Source organism: Lissotriton helveticus, chromosome 2_1, assembly GCF_964261635.1.
Source record: "Lissotriton helveticus chromosome 2_1, aLisHel1.1, whole genome shotgun sequence".
Taxonomy (NCBI): domain Eukaryota; kingdom Metazoa; phylum Chordata; class Amphibia; order Caudata; family Salamandridae; genus Lissotriton; species Lissotriton helveticus.
Window position 1 is genome coordinate 1,793,635,019 of NC_136059.1, and position 16,014 is coordinate 1,793,651,032.

A 16,014-nucleotide genomic window follows, 5' to 3' on the forward strand; every position below is an offset into this window, starting at 1 on the left:
TTCAAGAACAGCCACCCTCTCCCCTACTTCGTCCACGTCGCGTCGGACCTTTTTGAGGTCGGTCAGGAGCTGCCCCCTCAGGTTCATGATGTCTTCTTTGATCCCTGAGAAGAGCTCCATCATGATGGCCTTCCTAGCAGGCCCATCCGCCCCTTCTAGTTGATCTGGAAGATCCGAGTCCCGGGGTGTTGTGGTCGCTGAGTACGGCCAGACTTCTGCTTCAGTAGCATTTCCTTGAGGGTCTTCTCTCTCCTCGCCCGTGCGGATGCCATGAAGCTATGTGGGGGACGCCGGGAAGGGTTGTAGGGGGCCACTCGGGCGACTTCCAGCTGCCTGCTGTGATCAGGAGTCCGAGCTAGAGGGTCGTCAGGTTGTCAAAGCTCCACCGGGGATTAGCAGGATGCAATGGGTATATCTCCAGGCCCACCAGTTGCGACCAGTCTGGCTTTTTTGGTTCCGGGGTGGCTCCCTCGTGTTCCAGCACCCACCTGGCAGGGGGGAGCTCTGGGCTGCTCGAGGCAAAAGGCAGAGGCACCAACGTTCGTGCAAGCCGATTGAGCCCTGGGCCGAGCCTCACAAGCAGAGCAGCTCCCACCCCTCGGCAGAAGGGGCTTACACTGCACCCAATCTCTGTCCCCAAAATATAGCGGAGCCCCTCAAAGGCAGCGTTGTCATTCTCTGACCACAGTCCTCTGTGGTGGCCATCTAAGGGGTGGAATAGTACCAGGTGGGTATAAGCAGGTGGGCTGGGAAGGGAAGGCCGCACTCACCCAGAGCCTGTGGGGGTAGAGTGGCGCTCTGCAGGCGGCTCAACACTGAATCTGGCGCTGAGTTGGGCATCCACTGGGAGAGGCTGAAGGGACGGCTCCCCGGCGAGGCTCCGCAGCTAGGAAACCTCAGGCTCCCGGATGCCCCATCTGCTATGCGGTGACCCGGCAGTGTCAGAAGAGAGCACAAAATGGCGGGCGGAAAGCCAGTCTCCCGATGGAGGGACCCTACTACCCCAGTCCGTATCAGGCCTTAGGCTGTGGTTCAATTAGTGTCTGCAGGCTACAGTTCAAGCAAGGTAGGGCACCGGGCCTGGTGCTCACTCAGGGGCCACTGGAGGTGTCGCAAGGTTCCAGCCATGGCAGCTTCCTGAGTGCCCGGGAAGCATCGTGGAGATGGAAGATGGCAGGGGCAAGCTGACCCTCCCGCTGTCCAGCGCCGCGCCGCTCACCTCACACCGCCCTTGGACGGGCCACCTGTTGCTGAATCCACGATCACCCGGCGCCCTCGCTGTATGCAGGCAGGCCTTCTCAGGTTCGCTGGCGGTGGCGCCGCTGTGATTGCCCCAGTCTGTCCAGGCCTCGGGGCGCCTCCGTCCGGGAGCGCAGATGCGGTCTGCAACTTCCTCACCACTAGCACCGGAGGAAGCACCGGTCAAGTCCGCTCCATGTTTGGCGATTTAAGGGCAGGGAGATGGGGCTATTACAGCACTCTGTGTTGGCGAGGCCGGAGGGACGGAGATTTGCGTCCTACCAAGCCCCATCTTGGCCACGCCCCCAGCACATGCACTTTAGCACTGAGTGGCTGTGGTAAAGTGCTCAGAGTCCCAGAGCCAACAAAAATAAGGTCTGAACAAGAGGAGGAGTAAGGCAAAATGTTTGGTGTGCCCCTTCAGAGAAGGCCATTTTTTATATAGCACTTTCCATACCTTTTTTTAACTATTAAACCACTTTTTCAATTGTTGAGTAACTAGGTACGCTATATGTATAATTGAGATCTGATCAGGGCCATAATATAGAAAGTTCCCTGGGGACGCAACTGGATTGTGCGTCTGCTATGTGCACCCCTTAGGACTTTGGCATTAGAGAAGGGGCCGAAGGCTGTTGTGCGCCCCCTTCTGTAATACATATTTTAAACCAACACTGGAACCCATTTAGTGGTAAGGGACCTTGGGTATCAATTATTCCAAAAGAACAGCAGTCCCTTATACTTAAATTATTAGTACTGTAAGTTACATAGAGGTACAATGATATCTATGTTTTGACTGCCCAACTGGACATCATCATTTTAATATAAACAGGTAATTCGAAACATATAAGTGGGACAATTAACAAAGACAAAAAGGAAGGACTCAGGCATGATAACTAGGGCCTATAGCATCACTAAGTAGTTAGACCAACAATTACATATTTTAAGCACCATAGCACCATTTGGTCAACATTAAGATTGTGTCAAGATGCAAAGAGTCGACGAAGTTTCGATCCACTTGTCAAAAGGCTGGGATAATCTTCAGGACAATTATGATAATGTCTGAGGTAATTGCCTGGAATCTTGTTCCAACCTTGATCCACAAGGGTAAATCAAGGAGTAGCGGTCCAGTGACCGGCAGGAAGCCGTAACTGCAATTGTCTGGCAGTAGAAGCCGCTTTAGATGTACAAAAGGATCAGCGATCGCCATACCGAGCCCGGCAGACCAACGATGAGCCTGTGATGATACGATGACCATGGAGTTTGATGGTCGGGGTTGGGCTGCCAAACGCGATGAGAAAAGTATGCGGATAGCCTGGATCACTGGTCACGTGTAAGTGGCCTCGATGCTGCGGGTCCGAGTGAGGCGTGATACCGTGAACTGACGTGACGTGGTTCTCATTGCCCGTCCACAACACTGGAGGGCCCCCCTGGAGCTCGGGACACCCCCACACTGCGGGCAGTGGGAGCTATTTTTCCACCACTTATTCTATCCAGTAACTGCTTACTTCCAACAGACCTGAAAATCGACCTACACAATCTAGTTCCCCTCTCAGTATCTCTACTCCTGCCTTCCCCACTTTCCATGTGCATCCTCCAGGGACACTTCCTTAGCTAAATTCCTCCATGCTTTGCCATCCCCTGCCTCTTTATTGTATCCCTGTACTGCCATTCCTTCCAGCTATGCTACCAGGCTCTGTATCTCTCAAGGATTTACATCAGTCCTTCCCTCATTGCATCCCTGCTTTCGTCCTTCGTCTAAGCTTGTGCCCATTTCGGTATTAAGTTGCAATGCCTTTTACTGATACTAGTTCCATATTTCTGAAGTTAGTACTTTGTAATGATGTGTTCACGAACACCTTTTTTCCAGACTGTTCTATTAATTAACTGCTGTGGTAATTAGAAAGAACATTACAAGTATGTAATCTAATGTATTTATCACCGGTTGAGGTACAATGTCTATTGTATTTTCAATTTGGAGAGTGTTATTAAATGGCTAAATTAACTATAAGGGTCTAAACTCATGCCTTGTACACATACATTCCCCATACATTTTTCTACTTTTTTGAGGTTTTATTATATAACACACACATTCTTTGATTGTTCACCCTTTTTTAACACTTACTGCTTTTCCTTGATCTTGTAGCTGGGTACTCTCTTTAGGTTACTAGGTGTTTTTGATAGGATTATAGTCCCATTGGTAATTTAAAAGCAGGAGAGCTGTACGAAGAAAGAAACATTTGCCGTTTAGTGAGTGCAAGATCGACGCCCAGGTGTGTGGACCGACAAATTCCCAATGACTGGTAACATACCCCATATCACTTATTTATACTCTGGACTTGGTAGGATATGCCACCCATCACCGTAATCCGAAGACCATGCTGAGACTTGCCCCATCACTCCAGGTGCAGGAGAAAGAGCCTATAGTGAGAAAGGACTGCCTGGGGTCACAGGAGACACATTACCAGTGAGATAGACCTGCCCTCTTCCATGACCCTTTCTCATTTTATTAGCACAGTTCCAGTACTTTTTTACATGCTCAAAATAATAAATGGACATGGAACGTATTTCACCAACCAATGAGCTGTCACATAATTGAATGTGCATTGACACCCATGCCTTTAGTCCATCCTTAATTGTAATTGCTCTGCAAATGAACTAAAACTTTAGTACACATGACGTCTCCATCATATATCTGTCAATCTGTCTGTCTGTCCTTTTTGTCATTCTTCTACCATCTGTGTAAGCCTTTTTGTGTTTTATCTGACAGGAAGCCTGTCATATGGACATTTACATTTACTTCTTTGTGCATTCTCTGTATACATGTGAATCTTCTTATATTGGTCTGGGTGTTAGTATATTTCTATGTCGGTTATTCTGTGTACATACGTGATTGCATGGCAGATGGTATATAAGCACCGTGGTTGTAGGTCTATTTGCATTGGTACCTGTTTGTGTGTGTAGGTGTGTTGCACTGCGCATGTATTTGTGTCTATATATGTAAATGCATAAATGTATTTTTGATATATGTCTTTGTGTGCTTGTCTACTATGTGTCTGTGTATGTGCAGTATATATGGTTTTTGCAATGCTTGTAATACTTTGGCACAAAACTGAAAAGAATATTTAAAGTGTAGTCTTAGCGATATGCCATCCTTCAATACGGAATATTTCTGTTCTTTCTTTTTTTTTATACACTATTCCCATTTTAAAAACAACTTTGCATTGCATTTGCTTTCTTGACACCAAGTAACACAGATGTGTGGTTGTTGTACTCTAGCACAACCTAATTAGAGATATGTGAAATTGTAACACTGGTTTCAGAATTGGGCGCAATTTATAATTGTGCTCTTTCTGAATTTGTAGAATTGTTAATTTCCATTTACACCTTTGGTGAAATTTTCTCACACTATTTTATGAACTGGGCTGAAGCAAGTACCCTAGATCATTTTCAAGGTAATCACAATTCTGTAATCTACTGTGAACTATGCGCATATATTTCAGAATGTTAGGCTCAAGGGTAATACATGTTAAGTGTCTCTAGTTAAATCTCAAATAGTTGTCTACAAAACAGCATTTTAAACTATCCATATCATTTTTAAGTTATCTGGCTTAACCACTTCCTCATTGTCAAATTGTATAATGTTAAGCTTGTCCTCATGACCCTTTTACATAGCCTAAATCACACTAGTCAACTTGAAATAGTGTCCAAAGAAGGTACACATGCCATTATCCTTAACATGTTCTTAATTTAAGCTCAGATCAGTGTTTTCCGATTTACTTGTTTATGAAATTGACATTACGGGTATGATGTACTTAAACATTCTGAAACCGATTCTGATTTCACTACTAAATTGATTATTGCTGTATTTGATGCATTGACTTTAAAGATATTTGTGTAGTTTTTGTATTTAGTGGTAATTTGTTGAATCACGTCTGTTGATGAAACTGGGGTACATGCTTAAAATACCCACCTTTGAAAAAATTAGCGGGGAGAACCAGATTGTTCCTGTCTCGTGCAATGAATGATTCTCACAGTTTCTAAATTTCTTGCAATTAAGACATCTTTGAATATGAAATACTATATAAAATCATGCAGAAACAATGGTATGAATTAGTTTAGTACAGTATGTGGATCTTTTGTCTTTTGGCCTCCAAGTACAGGAAGTTTGACAATACACTTACAAGAATCATTCCTGTTAATAATAATCAATATGCTGAGGTAGAGCTTCATCTATGTGGTTACACTTCTTTCTGATGTACATATAGTGTGGTTTGATGATCTGTACTGCCTGCAGGTAATACTTTGTTCTATTCTGTTTGTAGAATGGACTCAATGCTCTGCACCTGGCTGCCAAGGAAGGCCACGTTGGCCTGGTACAGGAGCTACTGGAAAGAGGTTCGGCGGTGGATTCTGCGACCAAGGTAATATTGCTGTGAGTCTGTCTGAAAGCAAAGGTTACCATGATGCTAAAATAAAGGAAAATATAAATTTTATTCCAAATCTTAAAACAATAGGCGAACTTTCTACACTACATCAAAAAATAAATGGCACTACTTACAATTTAGGATTTGCTAAAGGTGGTTCCAAAAGAGGAGCTATTTCAGTCACACTCCAGCAGCTGTCATAACAAGGTAACTCGTTTTCAGTGGCCCACAGGCACCGGTATGTGCACCTAGAAATCTCAAGCTCCCTGGAAATATTCCATTCATCACCCGACCTCCAATTTTAGGGAGTGCTCCAGGGCCAGTGACTACCTTCTTGTTGCCTGATGTTAAATCTAATAATGCCTTATTGTTTACAGTACCGATTCACACACTGGTTAAATACATATTTTACCATCTTAAAACAATTGCTGTTTGATTTGGTTCATTAAAACAATGTACATCTGTTATTGTGTAATGGTTCAATATACCCGCATTGACTAATACATCATCGTATTTGAGAGAATAGTGACCGGTTTCATTATAGTTACTGTTTATAATCAATAGAGACATAGAGCACAGCTTATCTGCTACATATGACAGTTATTTTATCAAATTAAAATGAGTGGATTTTGCTTTTTCGCCACAGACTATTTTATAATGTTATAGATCTGGTAAAGCTTTGCAGCTATGTAATCAGAACATTCGTATGCTGTCTGTCCTACCTGCCATACAAGTTAATACTGCTGTCTGTATGTGCTGACAGCTGGGGTGTCAGTCTTTTGTTTTTCCAAATCTATTTAGACATAAATTATTGTATGACTTGATTCACAACATTAAGGAATCTCTTCAAAACAGTGTATAACAGTAGTCAAAAAGAATTTCTTGAAATAAACGTAATTTACAACTGTGCATATACCACCTAGTACATAGTCTAGGTAATATAGGTGACAGGTCAAAATATTCCTACTTTCTGCTAAAGTAACACATTATAATCCATGAACACTCCCTAAATTAAGATATGACTGCAGTGCAACTGTTCAACAGGTTAAAAACTGATGAAGCATTACATATAAGGTCTATAAAGCATAATCACATCTCAAGTTCACTTACACTAGCTCTTGCTACCTCCAACAATATTTGTAAAAGTTGCTTTAGTGTTTCTCTGGATCAACCCAAACGTTTTTATTTTTCTAGTAAAATAGTCAGTATCTCTCAGCTGATTCTGAAATTGGAATATGTCTCATGCTTGTTTCAATGTTTGTGCAAGATAACGTGCAGCTCATAAGATAAATGCACATAAACAGTGCCGTAATATAAAGAACGTTTGGGGTTTGCAATGTTATATTGTGGCTGGCGACTTTTGCTTTGTGCTTACAAGAGAACTATATGCAATTCAGAACAAATATAGGCACATCAGCACTGATTCAATAGTAACATACCCAGACCACTTCCTGGTGTGCACAATATGGCGCGGTTACAGCACTAATTTCCACATTTCAAGCAGGTTATGATTTTTTTTTTTTAGCCCAGCTGTCAAATCATTGATCAATTCAGTCACTTAGTGAATCACCTATTGGCTTTAGCCATCCACAGGTGTATTGGAGGAACATTATTATCTCTTGCTTTTTATTGAGAAGTGGGCTTCATGATCTTGGATTGTCATGATCTTTTCTAACCAGCAATTAGCTCTCTTTATGATAAGGTAACTCTTCCAAAAGTTCAGACCTCCTCTGCTATGTCTACATTGTAATTGTGAACTGTTCTGCTAACTCCAACAATTCATCAGGTACAACTATCTCTGACATATAGAGAACTGACCAATGTGCCTGCTTCTGTCTGGAGCCAACCGCCTCACTTCTCCAGGTCTCTCCACTAACTGAGGTAGTGGGTTCCTGAGCTACAATCTTTTCAAAGTCTGTGAGATGACTTAATACGCTTATCAACAGAAATGCGCTAGGGAGGCCTGGTTGGACATATCAACTCATAACTTCTTCTAGTGCCACAGCAATGCTTTAGGATTCTATGGGATTCATGTATGATCTTGCAGATCATACATGAACAATTCAAATAACTCAGAGATATAATGCACTGTAACACAGATATAATGCACTGTAACACATAATACACATAAGTCTTTGTTCAGTAAGGCAAGATGAAAATACATATGTGTGTGTATATTCTTATGTGTGAGCAATACGTGTATATATATATATATATATATATATATATATATATATATATATATATATATATATATATATATATATATATATATATATATATATATATATATATATATATATATATATTACCTACTGGGTAGTATAGCTAGGTAGTTATAGTTAGGACCTAGTTACCATAGGAAAATGACAACATTCTATTCCCAATAACTTTGGTGCCGATTGACAAATCTTCGCAAACTTTTCAAAACTTATGGCCCCCTCCGGTCAGCTCCTATCTTGAAAGTTTCGTGGTGATTCGTCAAGGGGGGGCTGAGAAAAAAGGGGTTCCCAAAACGTGTTTTCCTCATCCAATTTCCCATAGGAAACTTTATCTGCGGCTACAGCCCGAACTGCTGACGGAATTACACCAAATTTGGCAAAAAGGTAGCCCTTGGATCAGAAAGCACTCTTTTTGTGTAATGGTGTAAATCCATTCTGTAGTTCCTGAGAAATTTAAAAAAGAATAAATATTGATATCTGGGCGGAGTCTAACCACACATGTCATTGTGAGATTTGATTGGCTGTCAGCACTTCATCCTGGAATTGCTGGCAGCCATCTTGGGACCAATATACATGATAGTACCCCTATCAAAGATTTTGAGGGTTACCAAAAGGAGAACTATAAAGGGTGATAGCAGACTTTAGTTACATTAGAATTCATTTGTTGATGGTACCACACTAATTTCAGGAATTGTGGTGTGTTCTAAGGTGATTTTACCCCGTGAAAAACCTTCTGCTGGGATATCATGTTTGAGAGAAAACTATTTTCACATGCTTGTCCCATAGAGTTTTGGAAGGTGCTCCAGAAGCTAAAATGATAGCATATTTTCTGTAAATTCACCTTATCTTTCTCAGTCATGTGAGAATGAAGTCTGACATTCTCAGTCAAACATGTACATCCAACCAGGACAGAGACTGTCAGTGTGATCGCAAATATCTTCCTGTTATATTTCAACAGGAGCAGCCTGTCAGTTGATGCCTTTGTGTTCTACGGCAGCTTCCCAGAGTGTTCTAAAGAACAACTAGTGCGCTAACAGTCTTAGTTATGACAAAATTATGGCACACCTGAAGTCATCTTGATTGGAATAAACTTGTAACACTTAAAACAATTAATTAAAAAAGGAACAAAATGGGGGGGTCCATTTTGCCTTAGAAATTATGGTTAGTGGTGCAGAAAGAAAATGTAGACAAAACAAGAGGAATCCATAAAGTTATGGGTTGACGATGTCCCTACTGTGGTTGGGAGCACGTCTGGTGTTTTTAGGTACCCCTCACACACCAACAGGCCCCTTGGTGTCATGCTTCATCATCGGGGTCATCGTATCCCTCTACGGGATACGGTGTGCTGCGACCAGCGAGTACGCAGGAGCACTCTTATGGCTATGTGTGGTGTATAGTGAGGGTTGTTTTATCATATAATGAGTGAGTGTGGTGGTGGGGTCGGGATAGTGAGTGGAAATTAAAAAGGACCTGTGTCAGACACAGCGGAGCCGGCGTAAGGGGCAGCGAAGAGGGATTCTCCTCATAGACCCGCAGCAAGGAAGCCCGGGTAACCCCCACGTTAGACACGGTCTCATGGAGCATTGAACTCCCATTTTTACAGTCTGCAAAATAGCGGCTAAAGTTTAGGTACAATAATAGAACCTTCACTAATAAATATCACTTTTTTGTATATACACAAATTAGAAAAACGTGAGTAAGGTGGGGATTTTGTGTAACCCTGTCCTGAAGAAGATGTTCTTACATCGAAACATGTTGACACACACCCAGAGGCAGCGCACATAATACTACGCTCTTCCTCTTATACATTTTAATAGTACCAACTCGGGGAACCATTAAAGTTTTTTTGAGCCTACCCACGAGTCAGGTCCTTTTTAATTTCCACTCACTATCCCGACCCCACCACCACACTCACTCATTATATGATAAAACAACCCTCACTATACACCACACATAGCCATAAGAGTGCTCCCGCGTACTCGCTGGTCGCAGCACGCCGTATCCCGTAGAGGGATACGATGACCCCGATGATGAAGCATGACACCAAGGGGCCTGTTGGTGTGTGAGGGGTACCTAAAAACACCAGACGTGCTCCCAACCACAGTAGGGACATCGTCAACCCATAACTTTATGGATTCCTCTTGTTTTGTTAACGTTACCTAGGGAGAACGAATCCATATACTCTCTCTCTCCTTCCTTTGTTAAAAATTCTGAAAGAAAATGTAGGGCATGTTTTAAGTGACATCTCAAATCCTCTTCTATTTCATTAGAAAATTCTGACATGCAGACTGAAACAATCACTTTCAATACCAGCAGTAGTCTTCCAGTTAACTCCCTGGTGATCAGTAGCTTAACTACATTGATCTAATGAACAATTAGAGTGCTAACATTCTGAATTTCTGGCAAATGTGTGACACATCCGAATGCCTTTTTGATGGAATCAAAGTAAAAAACTGAAAGCATTTCCTACTGAGGAGGCTGCAGTAAATGAGGAAATTAGGAAACTTCATAAAAAAATAGTCTCCCAAGATGGCCACCAGAGACAAAAAGTGCCCAAATGTAGCACAAATATCACCCAGATGTGGCCCATATATAGCCCAATGACAGAAGTGTGCAAAACTCTTTTTATTTTTAGTTTTTCTGCAGCTTTATATAGTGCAGGCTGGTTAGGTATTGGAGCGCTACATCTTACTTGGACCCCTTATTGCGAATTTTGCACAAAATACATGAGGTTGATCTTGTGAAACATTGTACTTTACGATTCTGTTAACCTGAAGTTGCTCTGAACTGGGCTTTGTAACACCCGTTTTTACCTACTGGTTTTAATTAATTCTCACTGTATTGTATTAGGAAAGAGGATTTACTATTTTTATGTACACTTTTATGATCTATGTTTCTAAATCAAATCGAATAAAGTTTAATGAATTCTATGGCAGGACGGAGGCGAGGATTATGCATATCTTTTCTCACTTTATTTGCATAGCAGTTCAAAGAAAACATAACACAACAATCATTAAACAAAAGACTACACAACCCATGAACCATTAGGGGGTAGTCTCCAAGGCAACTATAGTCCAATCATATCACAGTCCATTGTATATAATATTGTGACGTCCCTTCCGCTTCCTCTTTCTTCACTGCTCGTCAGTGCATTCCTTACATTCTTGGCTTAATCTGATGTCGTTGCTGTTTGTATAGCGGTTTATTGTGCACTTTATTAGCATTATTGCCTTGGTATTGTTTCATATTCCCTACTCAGCAGGCTCTTGCCCGAGCACGTTCTCCCCCTCGCAGTTTCTCCTGCTGTGCGCTCTGCGCGTGGTGAGATCCTGTCAGGCGCGCCTGGTCTGAGCGAGGCAGCTCCGTTGAGCTCTCCCGCTGGTCTTTACACGCGTTTGGGAATCCGGTCACTCCTTTAATGTCCGCTTGATTCCCAACCAACCCTCACCTAATTTTGACACCGCTACGCGGTGATTTTCCCACACGGCCACTTTAGTGACCGGTGCCACCTGGTGGTGGTAATTGGTATTGCACCCCAGTCTATTCTTATAACAGCTTCGGGGAAATCCCAGCTGTTGGAGCACCGGCGAGGAGGCTGCCTTAAGGACTTTAAGGGCATTTGTTCTGTGCTCACACCCTCTGCTATCATGTCTTCTCCAAAAGACCATTTTTACTCCTCCTACCATGAAGTTGAGGAGGAATGGCCCTCGAACTTCTCCTTCCAGCAGTGGACCAAGCCCTCTCTTTGGCTATTTCTAGGGCGCTGGCTCCTCTTAGGGATCAGGTTGATAAGCTGGCGAAAAGCATCTCTGGGGTGTTCAATGTTTTAGTGACCCAGATCTGGTGGTGGCGGGTCCCAGTAGCTCCCAGATGGGGAATAAAAGGGCCGTTAAGCATAACGCGGGTTACTTGGAAGGATTTGATAAACATACGGAGACCTTGCTCCCGAGTGCGCGAACGCTGAAACATGCACCCTGTCAGGAGGAGAAGGAGCCCGGAGAAAATTGCGACGCTGTCACCACTATTGTAGATCCCGACGGTGGGTTTCCTTTAGAGGAAGAGGGTGTATCGGAGTATGATTTCTCCTCCGATGAGGATGAGGACTCGGGGCGTCTAGAGTCCCACTCCTCTCAGTCCCCGGTTGGGTACGAGGTCCACTTGGACATGTTCGAGCCTACCCAAATTCACCATCCTAGGTCGGCGGAGTGGACCCCTGATGCCAAAGTGGCAGAGTATTGGTGGGGAAAATCCATCAACCCCTTGAAACGGAGGTCAGGAATAGGATGAGGGGAGAATGCCCAGACCCTCACTGAAGGGGAAGGTGGCACGCACGCCTGAAATTGATGAGTAACTATGTACCTTTTTCTCCAAGTATATGAGGGATCCCAAGAAAGGAATTGATAGGTCTTGGACGTGGTAGGGCCCTTGACCCAAATTATTCAATTGGCGGAGCGTTCAAAAGAGTCAGGATCCCCTTTATCCACGGATATTGTGGCTGGTTGGGCGCACTACCCTAAAACACTATCCCCTCCACTACCCAAACACCACTGCACTACCCTAAACCCTAAATCTACCCCCAGCACGACCCCCTACACTACACAAACACCACTGCACTACCCTAATCCCTAAAACACTTCCACGAGCATGACCCCCTACACTACTCAAACACCACTGCACTACCCTAAACCCTAAAACACTGCCCCAGCACGACCCCCTACCCTACCCATACACCACTACCCTAAACCCTAAAACACTACCCCAGAATGACCCCCTACACTACTGCACTACCCTAAACCCTAAAACACTACCCCAGTACGACCCCCTACACTACCCAAACACCACTGCACTACCCTAAAACCAGAAACACTACCCCCAGCACGACCCCCTACACTACCCAAATACCACTGCACTACCCTAAACCCTAGAACAGAAACCCCCACCCCATGCCCAATCCCCCTCACCTCTCACTCCTCTTGGTTCCTCTCTCCTCGTGGTTCCTACTTCACGTCGTCTCTGAGGGGCGGTGCACGTCATTGTGAGGAAATGGAACAGCCTCTGTTTCCTTACAACGATGTGGATTGTCTACATGTTTTTTAGAACGCATGGTCATTTACCATACATCCCTTTACAACAAAATTTGTTGTAAAGGCATGCGTGGTAAATGACCATGCGTTCTAAAAAAATGCGCAGTGATGACTTTGCGATGTACAATGCATGCGGTGTAATGGTATTACAACGTAAAAAAGTCGCTGTAACGGCTGTTTACTGATCGAAGCTGGCCCCTGTTCTTCAGTGAGATGTTTATTTGATTAATTAAGAGGAAGGAATGTGTTTTTAATACCGAAAAGTGCATTCCCGGCTGTTGTATTGTGAAAGTTTTGGCGTGGCCTGGTTTAACTTCCGGTGAAAGAGTGGAATAGTCTGTTTGGATCTACAGGAGTTCTGTTGTTGGACGGGCCAGCCTGACACGTCATCAGAAAACATAGCTAATGGAAAGCATTCTCCTTGAAATGTGGAGCGATGCTTTGAGAGTTTAACGAGTGTGCGTCCCACCACCGTATGACCGTACCACGTGACCCATGTGCCGCCTCCAGGGTACCGGAGACAGAAGCCTTATCGCAGGTCCTCTTGAAGACCGCTGTAGCACTAATTCTACATTTTGGTACTAGGGCATTTTAACTTCGTTGTTCCTGCCAGATACAAAGAGTCGATCCTGTGTTATTCAGTGCCCTCGTTACCTTTTTTGTGGGTTGTGGTGCTTGTCACTTTGCTGCCCCGCCGGTGCACACGACTGGGCACCCCACCGTGTGTGCCATCTGTAGGGTCTCTTCCCTCCGATCACTGGTTTTGGTTTCTGGAGTGGCAACATAAACAGTTGCTCCCAAAGGACTAGCCTGAACACTTAGGTGAATATCCCCTGCACCAGAATTCCACGGAAATTCTTTCCTAGCTCTCCCACGTCCACGAGAACGTCATAATAGCATGGCTCCGCCCGCGACACCGTATGACATCATCGGAGCCATAAGAGGACCTCGTCGGCGTGCTGATGTCAGTTCCACCCGAGGCAAACAGTCGGACCGAGACATTTTCACATGCATACATAGTATAATAAATATATATATATTCACTGAAAAAACAATAGGTTTCAGGCATGTTATTGTTAGAAATTAGCATTTAAAAAACCTTAGAAATTCTCTGAAAAAAACCATAGGTTTCAGGCACCTTATAGTTAGAAATTAGCATTTAAAAAACCTTGGAAATTCACTGAAAAAACTATAGGTTTCAGGGGCGTTATAGTTAGTTGGACATTTCACTCGTACAAAACCATAGAAATTCCCCCATTATAGTTAGTTCAGCTAACTATAACTCGCGCGCCCGCAATGCACTGCTGATGATGTCACATATTACATCACTCATGACATGGTCAGTGACATCACTCATGACATCACTGATGATATCTCAAATGACAGTTCCATAGGGAATCTTGCTACAGGCCAAACAAATTAGCTGAATTTCACCAAATTTGACAGAAAGCTAGATCTTTATGCTGAAAGCGTGCTTTTTGTCAGTTGGTGTAACTGTGTTCAGTAGTTTCTGAGAAATTAATGTTTAAAATGTCTGCATATCTGGATGGTAAGGTTTGCTTACCTCTAACTAGAGTACCACAAGCCCACAATTTTAAATAATAGAGCAATCTGATTGGTGAGGAGGGGATCTTTTCCCGTTGGCTGTCTTGCTCCTGTGGGAGCGTGAAGTACCCAAAAGTCCTGCAGGAGATCATGCTTTGAGTGGGAGGCTGCAAAATGAAGAGAAAGGTTGTGACTGACATTTCAGGGCATGGGGACCAAGCCCTGGGTCCTGAGAAAAAACATCTAAAAAAAGGTATATGGGGGCAGGGTAGGGGCACCCTGAGCCCCTGGACCTTGTGCGGTGGGGGTCTCAAAGAAACTTCACCCTCGGGCCAGAGTTAAAATTAAAATGTGGGTTACCGCATGATTTTGCAGGAATTGTGAGAGCCAGCGGGACTCCCCTGCTCCCGCAAAAGTCCCTCGAGTGCTCGACGGCCGCACTGCTTCCTACAAGAGTGCGCAGCATTGGAAAACCTATTTTTTTTTTTTTTAAAGGGGGAGGCCTGAGTGTCATTGGTGGGTGGCTGGCCAGCATCCAATTGCTTGGCCCTGCAGCTAATCCAAAAGCCAACTAACGGATTCAAAAAGTGATGGATGCAATGTTTGAATTAATCTCACCCACTGATAATTACTCGGGCCGTATCCCAATCCACTGTTATTTTGCAGACCATGTCACCTCAGTTTGGACAAAGCCAAATGCAAATCAGTCTCAACCCTGCTCCATTCCGAACAGTCCAGCCCAAACTGCCAAGCAGGGTCGTCCTCGAACCAGTACACAAGCAACGTAGGTCTGGTTCCACCCTAGTAATGGGCTCATCTGCTGGGTTCAGCTTAGTTCCAGTGACAGTATGCATAGCAACCACATCTGGGCATATCTGTCCCATCAGGGGTGACACACTAAAGTATACAATAATGTGATGGTTGGAATGCTTTAATTAATCTCAGCCACTAATAATTACCCAGGTGCATCCCAAGCCATTTTGCACGTTACCTCAGCTATATGCAAATCAGTCTCAACCCTGCTCCATTTGGAACAGTCCAGCCTGAACTGCTATGCCAGGTCCTCCATGAACTGGAACACAAGCAACCCAGAATCCAAAGGCCATGCAGGGCGAGCGGGGGCCAGTGGCGGCTGGTGACATTTCAAAGTGGTGAGGCATAAAAGTTGGGGATGAATGCCATGTTGCAAAAAAAGCTAGTGAGACGATTGTCATAAGGGGAGGTTCAGTGGGGAGGGAGGACTCCCCAGAAAATATGAAAAAAAAGAAGGCAAATGGTGTATTTTAAAGCGCAAGCATGAAGGTTTATAAAGCAATTGTGAATGCATATCCTTGAAATATTTAAACACTAGAAACCTGCCCCATATATTACTGCATTATTGCACCATGTCATAGGTAAACTTGTTATATAAGTGAGATCATGTGTCAGTTAAATTTCACAAAAAGGAATGCCTGTTTTAACTAAATCTGTATCTCCCACTTGCAGCTCTCTCCACGCTCA

General features: G+C 43.8%; 1 protein-coding gene across 6 annotated transcripts in view; it reads left to right on the forward strand.

Annotated features, from left to right (window-relative positions):
* Positions 1 to 16,014, forward strand: part of ANK2 (ankyrin 2) — a 1,987,506-nt gene that overhangs the window by 1,083,774 nt on the left and 887,718 nt on the right. For all 6 annotated transcript variants that reach the window (XM_078676735.1, XM_078676733.1, XM_078676736.1 and 3 more), the window contains one exon: positions 5,562 to 5,660. In XM_078676735.1, coding sequence (XP_078532861.1) covers positions 5,562 to 5,660 — 99 coding nt within the window. The remainder of the gene's footprint in view (positions 1 to 5,561; positions 5,661 to 16,014) is intronic.